Source organism: Tursiops truncatus, chromosome 1 (genome assembly GCF_011762595.2).
Source record: "Tursiops truncatus isolate mTurTru1 chromosome 1, mTurTru1.mat.Y, whole genome shotgun sequence".
Classification (NCBI taxonomy): Eukaryota; Metazoa; Chordata; class Mammalia; order Artiodactyla; family Delphinidae; genus Tursiops; species Tursiops truncatus.
In genome coordinates this window covers 67,726,771-67,739,142 of record NC_047034.1, presented here as the reverse complement: position 1 = coordinate 67,739,142, position 12,372 = coordinate 67,726,771, and the positions used below count along the sequence as shown (strand labels likewise).

Here is a 12,372-nt window from a genome sequence, read left to right as displayed (position 1 = left end):
ATTTATTTGTGACTGCATTGGGTCTTTGTTGCTGTGCACAGGCTTTCTCTGGTTGCGGTGAGCAGGGCCTACTCTTCGTTGCAGTGCGTGGGCATCTAATTGCAGTGGCTTCTCTTGTTGCGGAGCACGGGCTCTAGGCACGCAGGCTTCAGTAGTTGTGGCATGCAGGCTCAGTAGTTGTGGCTCACGGGCTCTAGAGCGCAGGCTCAGTAGTTGTGGCACATGGGCTCAATAGTTGTGGCTCACGGGCTTAGTTGCTCTGCGGCATGTGGGACCTTCCCGGACCAGGGCTTGAACCCGTGTCCCCTGCATTGGCAGGCGGATTCTTAACCACTTAGCCACCAGGGAAGCCCTGCCATATATTTAATGTGAATTTCATTCTGAAAATCTATTATGTGAATGAATGAAGAGACACTGCATATATAGTTACAATCACCCTATAAGCATTACTATCCTCCTTTTATAGGGGAGAAAATGCAGTTCACAGAGTAACTCTCCAAAGTCTTTTCCCCCCCGCAGTTTTACTGAGGAATAGTTGACAAATATAATTGTATAAAGTGATGGTTTGATATACATATAAATCATATACATGTGATAGTTTTATATATATATATATATATATATATATATAGGAATGATTACCAAGATCAATATCCACATCCATCACTTCACATAGTTTACACATGTGTGGTTAAGAATGCTTAAGATCTACTCTCAGCAACTTTCAAACATACGATACCATTTTATTAATTATAGTCACCATGCTGTATATTAAATCCTCAGAATTTATTCTTTTTATAACTGAGAGTTCGTATCCTTTGACCTACGTTTCCCCATTTCTCTCTCCCCCATCTCTAAAGTCTTATGACAATTAAATTGCAAGCCTCATTCCGAATCTCTGCACTCTACCACACCACAGAGCCTACACCCTAAATGGAATAAATCTTTATTTCTCTAGGAGAAAGAACTCTAGTGAGATATTACAAGCTTTGCCTTACCCTTATCCAATATCCAATATTTCAAAGAAAGAAATATATAGCATGCAAATAAAAGACAAAAACCACATCATCATCTCAGTGAATAAAGAAAAAGGGTTTGGGAAAAAAATCCATATCCATTCATGATAAAAACTTTCAACACTAGGAAGAGAAGGGAACTTCCTTAACTTGATAAAGGGCATCCACGAAAAGCCTACAGGTAACATCATACTTAAGGAAGAGACAATGCTTTCCCTTCTAAAATCAGAACAAGACAAGGTTGTCTCATCTCAACACTGTACTGGAGTTTTCAGCCATTAGAAATTAAAGTTGTAGATAGACTATAGAATTGATGATTAATGGGATTTGATCCAAAATTACTGCCATGGGTTGGAACGATTAACACTGCAACAAGATATGTAAGTTAAGGCCAAAAATAATGTGCTTAGGTTTAAAAATCAACTGGAAGATACAAATTTCGCAAAAGGATTACTGGGTACCTACTGTGTGCCATGCACTAAAGAGACATGATTCCTTCCTAGATGAGTTCATTCCAGACCCAAATACCTAAGCTACACTAAGGCAAGTCTTCCCGTGACCTCTAAACTCCTTTGGCATTTATTAAGAATTTTCTAATTCAATTGTGTTAACGGTTCAGGGCTGAGACTGTATATACTTTGATTCTCCACGGTTCCCAACAATTCTCAGGAGTTTACTACCCTCCTAATGGATCACTGCATTGGCCCCCCGCTATCTCAGCTGAACTACAATAAGTTAAAGAAGTTTATTCGAAGCCGAAACATGTGAATCGCGCGTTTTAGGATGACAGCGTCCGGAAGAGAGCCTAGAACTGCCTGAAATTGTAACAACTCTTCAAGTGTCCGGAAGCGTTTGCTGAGATTACGTCTCTGAGCATGAGCGGAAGTCACCCTTTGAGCAATCTGCGGTTTAATTATATTCAGGACAGAGACATTCGTTTCCATTCTTTTCTTCTCGTTGCACCCATAAGCAAGTGATCAGGTGACAAATTTCTCTTCGTTACTATAAAATAAAGATCGTATTCAAAGAAGTTTCAAGGCAGCCCAACTCCCTATCGTCCAGTAGTAAAGATGGAGGCGCCCTGAATGTAAACTGCAGGTAATACCACTTCCGTGTTTCTCTTGCGCCCTGGTCCAAGATGGCGGATGAGGCCACCCGGCGTGTAGTGTCTGAGATCCCGGTGCTGAAGACCAATGCCGGACCTCGAGATCGGGAGTTGTGGGTGCAGAGACTCAAGGAGGAATATCAGTCTCTTATCCGGGTCAGTTGTGGTTCTACTGCCAACCGCGTCGCAAAAGGGTTGCGGGTAATCTGGTGTCCTTAGGAATAGGCTCCGTGTGGAAGCCGCTTCCGGTTTTAAAGTTTAACTTTACGAATTCATAGATATTGGACGACTGCGGGGCTGGGAGACTTAGGGAAGCGCGGTGGCGCCAGACTTTCTGACTGAAAGCAGCAGTTATTTGGGGGATATGCCGCCCCGGAGAATGACGTGTCCTCCTGGCCCCAGGTGATTGCTCTCCTGGATGTAGGGGAGGTGGTCAAAAGGAATTCCTGGAGCCCTAAGTCCCGGTCCGCGTCTCTCCGCTCCCTCTTTCACTTGTCCTGAGGGAGGAATCCACGTTAGAGCTAAAAATTCAGGTAGATATTAGTTGCAGAGAGACAAGGAGCTGAGCTCAGGGTTAGGAACGAGCCATCTTCTGAGCTAATCTCCCTTCTGTGGAAGGAGAAGAAAATTTGACTTTCTTGCGGTGGTCTCTGTTTCAAAGGCTAGCAGCTTTCCTGATGCGTGTATTCATTCACTAAAAAACATTTATTGTACACCAAGTACCTAGGAAGGGCATCCAAAGCCGAATAAAATTGAGCCTACGGAGGTGGACAGAAACATATCATGATAATACATTATGTGGAGAAACAGGGAGAAGGAGTCTGAGAAATTGCTAAGATGTTTTGAAGCAGGAGGTGAGATACCGAAATCCAGCTTGGGTCTGGTCAGGGAAGGTTTCCTAGAAGAGGCAATGCTTGAGCTGAGGCTTAAAGGGTGAACATAAGTTGGCCTGATAAAACATGAAGGTAAGAGAAGAACATTCAAGGCAAAAGGAACAGCATGAGCAGTCATAGAAGCTAGAAACACCATGACATATATGAAGAAACACAAGTAGATCAGAGTTGTTAGAGCATCAAAGTGTGGCAGGGAGTGGTAGATAAGGCTTGACAAATAGATTTGAGCACTTGAATTTTATCTTGGAGGCATTGGGATACCTTTAAAGGATGTTAAGCAGAGGAGTAACACGATGAGATTTGGGTTTAGATCAGTCACTGGCAGTAGAGAGGAAAATAGAATTGACAGGGATAAGATTGAAGTTAGGAGGCTGTCATTAATCTAGGCAAAAGAAAGATGATGATCTCTAAACTTGGGAGTTATGGTGAAGATAGAGAGGAGAGGTAGATTTAAAGAATATTCAGAAGGTAAAATCAGCAGGACGTTGTAAAAGATTGGTTTGTAGAGTAAAGGAGAAGGAGGGTCAAGGATGATTCCCAGGTCTTTGGCTTGGGTGACTGAATGCTAATACTGCCAACTGAGATTGGTGCAGTGGAGAAACAAGTCTGAAAGACTAGAGGGAAACGGACTGCCAAGTTTGAGGTACCTGTGGAATGAAGGTAGAAATTTCAATACACAGTTGGATAATGGAGTTGAAGCTTTGAGAAAAGCTCTAGATTAAAGATAAAGATTTAAAAGTCATCAGCATATGGGTGCTTAAGAGAGGAAGTAATCACACACTTTTCTTTTGAGGGAAGGGGGACTGCCCTTGACCTCAACACTCCCCTCAAAGACCTCACTCTCTTACTTTTAGTACGTGGAGAACAACAAGAATGCAGACAATGATTGGTTCCGACTGGAGTCCAACAAGGAAGGGACTCGGTAGGCAGACCCTCTTGGGAGGTGTGAGGGTGGGGATGCCACATAGCTTGAGCATTTTGGTGTCCCAGAGCCCACTGCTAGGCCTTTCCTGCCCCTTTCTGGTCTCCACTCCCACAACTCCAGAGTTCCCCAATTCCCAACCCACGAGTCTCCCAGGCTGGTGACCTAAGCCAAGAAGATGTCATCTGAGTATTAGAAGAATGGGAAAATTGCACTGAGGTTTGGTCTGTGTTACAGGTGGTTTGGAAAATGCTGGTACATCCATGACCTCCTCAAATATGAGTTTGACATCGAGTTTGACGTGAGTATGATGGAGTGGGAATTATGGAGGTTAGTAGAACAGGAGGGATTAGGTGATTGTTAACAAGCTAACCAGGAGGGACCAAAGATAACTTTTTAAATGGGAGGGAAAAGCTGAGGTTTGAAACAAGCGTAGGTTATAGTTATTCATCTCCATGTCCAGAATCCTGGTGTGTGACTGCTGCTTGATGAGTTTATGGAAGATTTCAGTTCAACCAAGAAGTGTGTATATCTGATTAGATTATTTCCTTTCTGTTCTGATTCTGTTTTATTAAAGCTTTATAATTCTTCCAGATTCCTATCACATATCCCACTACTGCTCCAGAAATCGCAGTCCCTGAACTGGATGGAAAAACAGCAAAGATGTACAGGTAGGACTGAATAGGAGATGGGAAAAGGTCAAAGAAGGCCTTGGGGAAGAACTCTCTGAGGCAGGAGTTTTCCCAGAGTCTGCAGGCCTAGAGAGACTCCAGGTCTCCCTCTGCCAAGCCTGGGCGAAGCACTTAGCTGACCTTGTTCTCAATTCCGATCACCAGTAGTCTTCCTGTGCTCTCAAGAGCCTGCTGTGCTTTATGGTATACCTTGCATGTCAACACCTTCTGATCATCTTGTCCCTCTCACAGGGGTGGCAAAATATGCCTGACTGATCACTTTAAGCCTTTGTGGGCCAGGAATGTGCCTAAGTTTGGACTAGCTCATCTCATGGCTCTGGGGGTAAGTTTGGAGTATTTGGTATATAAGGGAAGAAGGGGTTAGGTCCTGAGTGGTATAAGAGAAGTAACTGAGAGTAAACAAGGAATAACAGTGTTTTCCTTTGGGCATGCTCTCCTAGAATATCTCTAGGAAGGAGCTTCTGATGGAATAAGAGGCATTGATTGGGTGGTAGTAATCTCACAGGGTCTCCCTTGTATTGCAGCTGGGTCCGTGGCTGGCAGTGGAAATCCCCGATCTGATTCAGAAGGGAGTGATTCAGCATAAAGAGAAATGCAGCCAATGAAGGATCAATCCACTGAGGCAGGACAGAGGGACCTTCCATAGGCTACGTTCCTGTTTTCCTCTGCATCATTCTTTTTACTCATCTAACCACTTCCCCCCACACCCCTTCACCCATAATTGTTACTAAGTACCAACAGTTGCAGCAGACACTGCTGAAAAAAACAACGGTATTGCTGCTGAATTTCTAAGTTGGGCTACACAGGAGGAAGAAAGACTAGGGCCTTGAAAAACCAAAAGGCAATTTATATCCCTTGTCCAGGTGGAGCAGTGTGAGGTTCTGGAGGGATAGGGGGTGACTGAAAGTGGGTACATAGTCTTTTTGGTTTCTGGAGATAACTCATCAATAAAAGCTGCTTCCTCCTGTGGCTTGTGGTTCTCATTGGTGGCTCTTAATAGAGGGTGAGCAGGCTTAGGGTCAGCAGGCTAAGACCCAAGGCACATGTACAACTATACTAGTTCGGGAGGGAAGGGGAAATGGAGGATGCTCTGTTCTGGAGCTGGGGAATGAAAGGAAATCCTGACTGCTCTCCCTGCTGCTGAGATCTGCTTTTGTCCTTTAGCAGGGAGCCTACCGCTTTGGCCTGCAAGATGCTTGACGACTGGTTTTGCAGGGCCAGTATTCCCTGCCCTCCAGGGATCTTCCCAACCCTATGTGGATACTTCACTGGTCTGTGGGCTGGACCCAGGCCCTGCATTCGTACCCCTGCTCCCTGGGAAGGATCTGTGCTGCAAGCCGGGGGGCCATACTACGATTGTCAGATCTATATCCTTTAGAGCCACGGGGTGGGGCGATGGGACTCTACTTTAGGGACTTGCTTTGGAGCGACGGTTTAAAGACAATTCTTGCCAAAGCTGGGAACTGGCGGTCCTAAAGTTGGCTGTGTTTCCATGGTGTCGGCAGCGGAGCCTAGGAGGCGGGTTCACGCAAGCGCCGAGGAAGCCGGTGGGCGGAGTCTGAGTGTGGGTGCGCAGGCGCTCTGAGAGACAGTGAAGCCGGCGGTCGGTGGCCGGGCGGGACCAACAAAGATGGCGGCGGCCCCTGCGGTGGGAGAGATCTGGGCACTAGCTGCGGCTAAAGCTGCAGCCGGGCCCGCGGGGGCGCTGCACGAGGGTAGTAGGGGGTGGCCCTGAGCTGGGGCCTGGCCCCGGCTGGCCTACCCCGCCGCCTCACCCGGGGACAGGTACGGTCCGGGGCGTTATGGTGTGGGGGTGCCGAGGGAAGACTGTTCCAGACCCGAGAGATCGCCCACCCCAAAAGCAGAGGTGCTGGGGGCCCGGCAGGCCTGCGAGAACTGGGCTGGAGGGACCAGCATCCATGGATCGTGTAGAATATGCCGCTGGACCCCGTAGCCAATCAGCAGCCTCGGCCTTTCTGCCCTCGAGGGGGGCGGACCCGGTTGAAACCTCCTGTGGTGGGAGATGTGCAGAGATTAGGGGTCAGGGAGTTAGTTCGTCCTCCCTCCCCGCCACAGCCCCTGAGCCCCAACACCACTTTGGAGCTCAGAGGTGGGGGAGGGAGTAACCTTTTTAGTGTGCTTCATTTGCAGCCAGGAGGGGCAGGGGTTTGAGAATGGAATGCTGTCCTTGGGGCTGTTATACTTGCATCCACACCGCTATTTGACCAGAGGTCCCAAGTGACCCAGAGCACATCCCACTTGACTAGGCAGGTATGGGGGAACCTTCATGAGCACCTAGATTATAAAGACAGCCAAGATAGGAACTCTTTATCATTGGCTCTCCAGTAAAGCAATATTCTGCAGGAAGGGCGTGAGGAATGTAGAAAGAGTCAAAGCCCTGCCTGCTATCATTCATTCATTCATTTACTCAATGGATACTAAGTGTTTACTTTGTACCAAACACTATACTAGACACAGGGGATACAATGATTGATACACTAGACATGGTTCCTGCCCTCCATGCATGTAGCTAGTATGGCAGCCTAGGTTCCCACCTCCCTCCATATTCAAACGCTGATCGTCTCTTCTCCTCTCAGGTCCAGCCTGTGGTGTCCACAATGCCCCAGGCTTCTGAGCACCGCCTGGGACGGACCCGAGAGCCACCTCTTAATGTCCAGCCCCGAGTGGGATCCAAGCTACCATTTGCTCCCAGGGCCCGGAGCAAGGAGCGCCGAAACCCAGGCCCTGGGCCGAACCCTGTGTTACGACCTCTGCCTCCTAGGCCAGGTCCCCCTGAGGAACGGCTCAAGAAACTGGAGCTGGGACGGGGACGGACCTCAGGCCCTCGTCCCAGAGGCCCGCTTCGGGCAGATCATGGAGTTCCCCTGCCTGGCTCACCACCCCCAACTGTGGCTCTGCCTCTCCCATCAAGGACCAACCTAGCCCGTTCCAAGTCTGTGAGCAGTGGGGACTTGCGTCCAATGGGGATTGCCTTGGGAGGGCACCGCGGCACTGGAGAGCTAGGGGCTGCACTGAGCCGCTTGGCTCTCCGGCCTGAGCCACCCACTTTGAGACGTAGCACCTCTCTCCGCCGCCTTGGGGGCTTTTCTGGGCCACCCACCTTGTTCAGCATACGGACAGAGCCCCCTACTTCCCATGGCTCCTTCCACGTGATATCTGCCCGGCCCTCTGAACCTTTCTACGCCGATGACAAGATGGTGAGGACTTGCCAGCGCACGCCTTCCATGCTTATGTTCCTCCATGCCTCCAGCTTTCTTGCCATCATATGGCTTTCCTTTCCCCTTTTTGCCAAGTTCCTTTTTCACCCCCTTCATTTCAGTAGTTTGGACTCTCCTCTCCCTTATTTAAGTAACTTTAAGCCTCATAGACCCTTTCCAGGGTTGTCTGTGACTCCCCAGAATGGTGTGCCATTTCAGTCCCCAAGGAATAAACCATTTGGAATTCTTTGGGTCCCCAGGCCCTTACCTTCCCTTGCTGTACCTTGTCTCCTAGGATGCTGCCTAGGCCTAATTAATCTCTGGAGCTGAAGAGGGGCAGGCTCAGAACATCTGAGCTCGTGCGGTTGCCCATTTCCCGAGCTAAGTGAGCTAGGCTGATTGCAATTGGAGCCATCAGGAGAGGGTGCAGGAAGGGGCCACGGGTGCAGGAGGGGGCCTTGGGGGTAGCAAGGTGGGGGTGGGGAGCAGCTGGGCAACCATGACAGTGCTTGGGGAGTTGCCCCAGGAGCTGCATTGCCGGCTAGCTGGGCAGAGGAGTAAGTGGGGAATAGGTGGGACAGCCATGGCTGAGTCCGTGGTACACTCAGCTGTGTTAGGCTTACTGCTCATGGTCATTGAGGTAGGGAGACCCTAATACCCAGTGACGGAAAAAGTGTAGAGTTTGGGAGTGAAGGATGGGGTGGGGAAGGCAGTGCGCAGCATGCTGTTGAAAGGTTAAAGCGCCAGGTGGGATATATGGGAACGTGCTGACTGTACTCTGACCTTCCAGGCTCATCACACACTGCTTCTGGGCTCTGGTCATGTTGGCCTCCGAAACCTGGGGAACACGGTGAGAGCCATTCTCCTGTCTTTCCTAACAGGAATGTGAACTGGTGTTGGAGGCAGGCATGGGGAGGGAAACTTGGGGAAGGACAGCACTGAAGTTCTCCTAAGGCTTCCTAGGCACTGGTCTGGGGAGGTAATGGCACTGTCTTTACTGCTCCCCAGTGCTTCCTGAATGCTGTGCTACAGTGTTTGAGCAGCACTCGGCCTCTTCGGGACTTCTGTCTGCGAAGGGACTTCCGGCAAGAGGTGCCTGGAGGGGGCCGAGCCCAAGAGCTCACTGAAGGTGGGGCGACAACTCCTGCTCCCTTCTTTCAAGTCCTCTTTTCCCCAAACCCTTGTAGGTCCATCTGCCAGTGCCAGTGGCCCAACCCTGAAAGCTGGCAGGTGTATCTGTTTTTCCCAGTGCCTGATTTCCTAGAGGTTGTTTTCCACCTTCTAAGCCTCCTCTTGCTTCCCTCTTCTAGTCATTAACCACTGTTTCCCTTCCCCACTCCCACCCTAATAGCCTTTGCAGATGTGATTGGTGCCCTGTGGCACCCTGACTCCTGTGAAGCTGTGAATCCTACTCGATTCCGAGCTGTCTTCCAGAAATACGTTCCCTCCTTCTCTGGATACAGGTGGGAGAGCTGGAGGGTATGGGATTTCTCTCTGGCCTTGTCTGGGGGTAGGGCCAAGCAGCATCATTCTGAGCCTTGAGACGCTATTCATCCAGGAAGTGGGGACAGGGGTTAGTGACTGTGGACTAGGCAGGGGTCGGTTGCCCATGTTCTTTGTCTGACTGCAGCCAGCAGGATGCCCAAGAGTTTCTGAAGCTCCTCATGGAGCGGCTGCACCTCGAAATCAACCGACGAGACCGCCGGGCTCCGCCAGTCCTGGCCAATAGTCCAGCTCCCTCCCAACCCCGCCGTGGAGGGGCTCTGCTAGAGGAACCTGAGTTAAGGTAAGGTTGCTCCCCTCCTTCTCCTCCGCAGTAGTTTATCAGCAGCATTCATCCTTCACAGAAGTAAGCTAGTCAAGATTGAGGATGTAGTGTCCAAGGAAATACTTAGCTCAGAAAATGGTTTGAGAAGCAGTGCAGAAGTAGGAAGAAGGCAGGAGGAGGAGGGAGGCTGAGGGGCACAGATGGAGGCAGAAGACAGTGCTATGGCTGTCACCATATTGACGGAGGAGGGGATAATTAATTTACAAGGTACCTAAGGGGTCTGAAGCCAGGTGGAGGAAGACGGCATGTTTGTCCCTTGTCGACATTCCTTTCTTTTCCTCTCACCTTGGATTTCCCCGGAAAGTCTTCTGAAGCATTACTCCTTTGTCTGTTTCTTGAAATTTAGAGAAGGAGCTGGGGTATGGGTGGGGTACAGGGCTCTGTGGATCATTTCAGTGGTGTTGGGGGTGCCCGGTGTTCCTGCTGTCTCATGGGTGCTCCCCACTTCCCTTGATCTGTCCTAGCGATGACGACCGAGCCAACCTAATGTGGAAGCGTTACCTGGAGCGAGAGGACAGCAAGATTGTGGGTATGGAACGAGACAAAGTGATGGGGAAAGTTAGTGTGTGGGGGATGCGGGCTTGGCAGAAAAAAATCAATCCTATCCAGGGGTGTGGGAATAAGACTGGATGACAAAAATGTGGAGAAGTTGTGAGGGGTTTGTGAGGAGTGTCGGTGGTGGGAAAGGAAGCGTCAGGCAAACGGGTGGGAAGAGATGGGAATCCAAGGAAGCATCTCAGGCATCCCACAATGACTGTTTCTCCTGCCCCTTTGCTTCTATCTAGACCTGTTTGTGGGCCAGTTGAAAAGTTGTCTCAAGTGCCAGTCCTGTGGGTATCGCTCCACGACCTTCGAGGTTTTTTGTGACCTGTCCCTGCCCATCCCCAAGGTGGGATTCCAGAAGATTCCAGGGGTGGATGGGACATGGGTTCTGTGACCCAACCCTACCCACCCCCAGTGTGGGAGGGAACCCTGTGGGTCTCTGGAGCAGAAATGAAGCTTGGATTAATTGAGAAGAGTTGGAAAAGGAAATTCAGAACATGCTGACCCTTCACTCTCCTTTCCCCCCAGAAAGGATTTGCTGGGGGCAAGGTGTCTCTGCGGGATTGTTTCAGCCTTTTCACCAAGGAAGAAGAGCTAGAATCGGAGAATGCCCCAGTATGTGTGGGTTCACGAGGGATATAGTAAGGGTGGGAGACCTGGGGGGGCTCCATAAGGGTAAAAGGGGTTGCATGATGCCTTAGTATGAAGAATAACACTTATATATGTCTGGGTTTGTGTAGGAGTTTCAGATATGTCCTGGGATTCCCAGGGCAGAGGGCAGTGGCCCAGAGGATACAGAAGTAATAGGGAGCATAGTAAATTTGTATGTGAGTCAGGGTGTCAGAAAAGCCAACGGAGGTGAGGAGCACGTTAACCTTATATTATTTGACATTTACTCAGGTGTGTGACCAATGTCGGCAGAAAACACGAAGTACCAAAAAGTTGACAGTACAAAGATTCCCCCGAATCCTCGTGCTCCGTATCCTAATCTTCAAATTCTTATTTCTCCCATTCATTCTTTTTCCTCATTCCCCATGTTTGCAGAGGTTGGACATTTGGGAATTCAGTTTTCCTTAGGAAAAGCCTGCCACTCCACCTTTCCCTACCAAGCTCCCCATGTGTGTTCAGGGAGGGGAGTGGACAACATTCAATTCCTCAGCCCCCCTCAGAGGCCCTCTGCCTCCCAAATTCTCCTTAACAAGAGCTTAGATCTTAATCGATTTTCCGCCTCCCGGGGCTCCATCAAGAAAAGTTCAGTAGGTGTAGACTTCCCGCTGCAGCGACTGAGCCTAGGGGACTTTGCCAGTGACAAAGCCGGTGAGTCTTGTAGGGAAGGTCCTGAGGAGCTCCCGTGAAGGGGAGGGAGAGAGTGGGAGTGGGGCACAGCTCTGACTATAGAATTTGGTCATCTCTAACCCCGAAGGAAGCCCCGTATATCAGCTGTATGCCCTTTGCAACCACTCGGGCAGTGTCCACTATGGCCACTACACAGCCCTGTGCCGGTGCCAGACTGGTTGGCATGTCTACAATGACTCTCGGTGAGAATAGCCTCCTATTCAACTCCTGCCCCATTCCCGCTGCAGCCCTGACACCTTTCCCTAATACGGAGCCCCAGGAGAGCACAGTGCCTGGTAAAAGGCGGGCGGTGGGTGGGTGTGTGTGGGGGTATGGGGGCGTCTTTCCTCATCACTACCGGGATGCTGTGAGGTTGATCATGTGGGGAGGGGGGAATATGCAGGAATGATCACACCTCCTTCCCCATCTCCCTTCTTCCTAGTGTCTCCCCTGTCAGTGAAAACCAGGTGGCATCCAGTGAGGGCTACGTGCTGTTCTACCAACTGATGCAGGAGCCACCCCGGTGCCTGTGACATCCCCTTTAAGCCCTGGCACCTGTGAAACCCTTTCAACACCCTCAAGCCCCCAGGCTCCCCATTTACCTCAGAGACGTCTATTTTTGTGTCTTTTTAATCGGGGAGGGGGGAGGGGGTGGTTGTACCTCCCATTATTTTTTTTATTAAAAAATACCCTTCTACCTGGAGGCTCCCCTGTCTCCCAGCCCCATGTACAGAGCTCCCCAGGCCCCTGCCCGTGTACAGCCCCCAGACCCTCTACAGTCTCACTTTTTTTTGTGAATAAATTTATTAAGAAAAAATGA

At 49.7% G+C, this 12,372-nt stretch overlaps 2 protein-coding genes across 6 annotated transcripts; both read left to right on the top strand.

The window, feature by feature from the left end:
- Positions 1-803: 803 nt before the first annotated feature.
- Positions 804-5,597, top strand: UFC1 (ubiquitin-fold modifier conjugating enzyme 1). Its single transcript, XM_004321799.4, has 6 exons — positions 804-2,277; positions 3,869-3,936; positions 4,174-4,237; positions 4,531-4,607; positions 4,860-4,950; positions 5,153-5,597. The coding sequence occupies exons 1-6, from the start codon at positions 2,155-2,157 to the stop codon at positions 5,231-5,233; spliced, it is 504 nt and encodes a 167-aa protein (XP_004321847.1). The 5' UTR covers positions 804-2,154; the 3' UTR covers positions 5,234-5,597.
- A 142-nt stretch (positions 5,598-5,739) lies between these two features.
- Positions 5,740-12,372, top strand: USP21 (ubiquitin specific peptidase 21). Of its 5 annotated transcripts, none has more exons than XM_019932235.3 (13): positions 5,740-6,413; positions 7,226-7,846; positions 8,637-8,696; positions 8,855-8,975; positions 9,198-9,309; positions 9,477-9,632; positions 10,139-10,203; positions 10,460-10,563; positions 10,746-10,832; positions 11,118-11,196; positions 11,427-11,534; positions 11,641-11,755; positions 11,995-12,372. In XM_019932235.3, the coding sequence occupies exons 2-13, from the start codon at positions 7,247-7,249 to the stop codon at positions 12,083-12,085; spliced, it is 1,698 nt and encodes a 565-aa protein (XP_019787794.1). In that variant the 5' UTR covers positions 5,740-6,413; positions 7,226-7,246; the 3' UTR covers positions 12,086-12,372. The 5 variants fall into 5 exon arrangements, with proteins under 5 accessions (XP_019787794.1, XP_019787799.1, XP_033712050.1 ...); XM_019932240.3 differs by having other exon boundaries at positions 5,740-6,895; XM_033856159.2 differs by having other exon boundaries at positions 5,740-6,899.

Excerpts from the sequence above, each read along its gene's own strand:
- USP21 (XM_019932235.3), top strand. The coding sequence starts at position 7,247 with ATGCCCCAGGCTTCTGAGCACCGCCTGGGACGGACCCGAGAGCCACCT. Across the intron at positions 11,197-11,426 it reads CCCCCGAATCCTCGTGCTCC|ATCTTAATCGATTTTCCGCC; the intron begins GTATCCTAATCT and ends ACAAGAGCTTAG. Across the intron at positions 11,535-11,640 it reads CTTTGCCAGTGACAAAGCCG|GAAGCCCCGTATATCAGCTG; the intron begins GTGAGTCTTGTA and ends CTAACCCCGAAG.
- UFC1 (XM_004321799.4), top strand. The coding sequence starts at position 2,155 with ATGGCGGATGAGGCCACCCGGCGTGTAGTGTCTGAGATCCCGGTGCTG. Across the intron at positions 2,278-3,868 it reads AATATCAGTCTCTTATCCGG|TACGTGGAGAACAACAAGAA; the intron begins GTCAGTTGTGGT and ends TCTTACTTTTAG. Across the intron at positions 4,238-4,530 it reads AGTTTGACATCGAGTTTGAC|ATTCCTATCACATATCCCAC; the intron begins GTGAGTATGATG and ends TAATTCTTCCAG.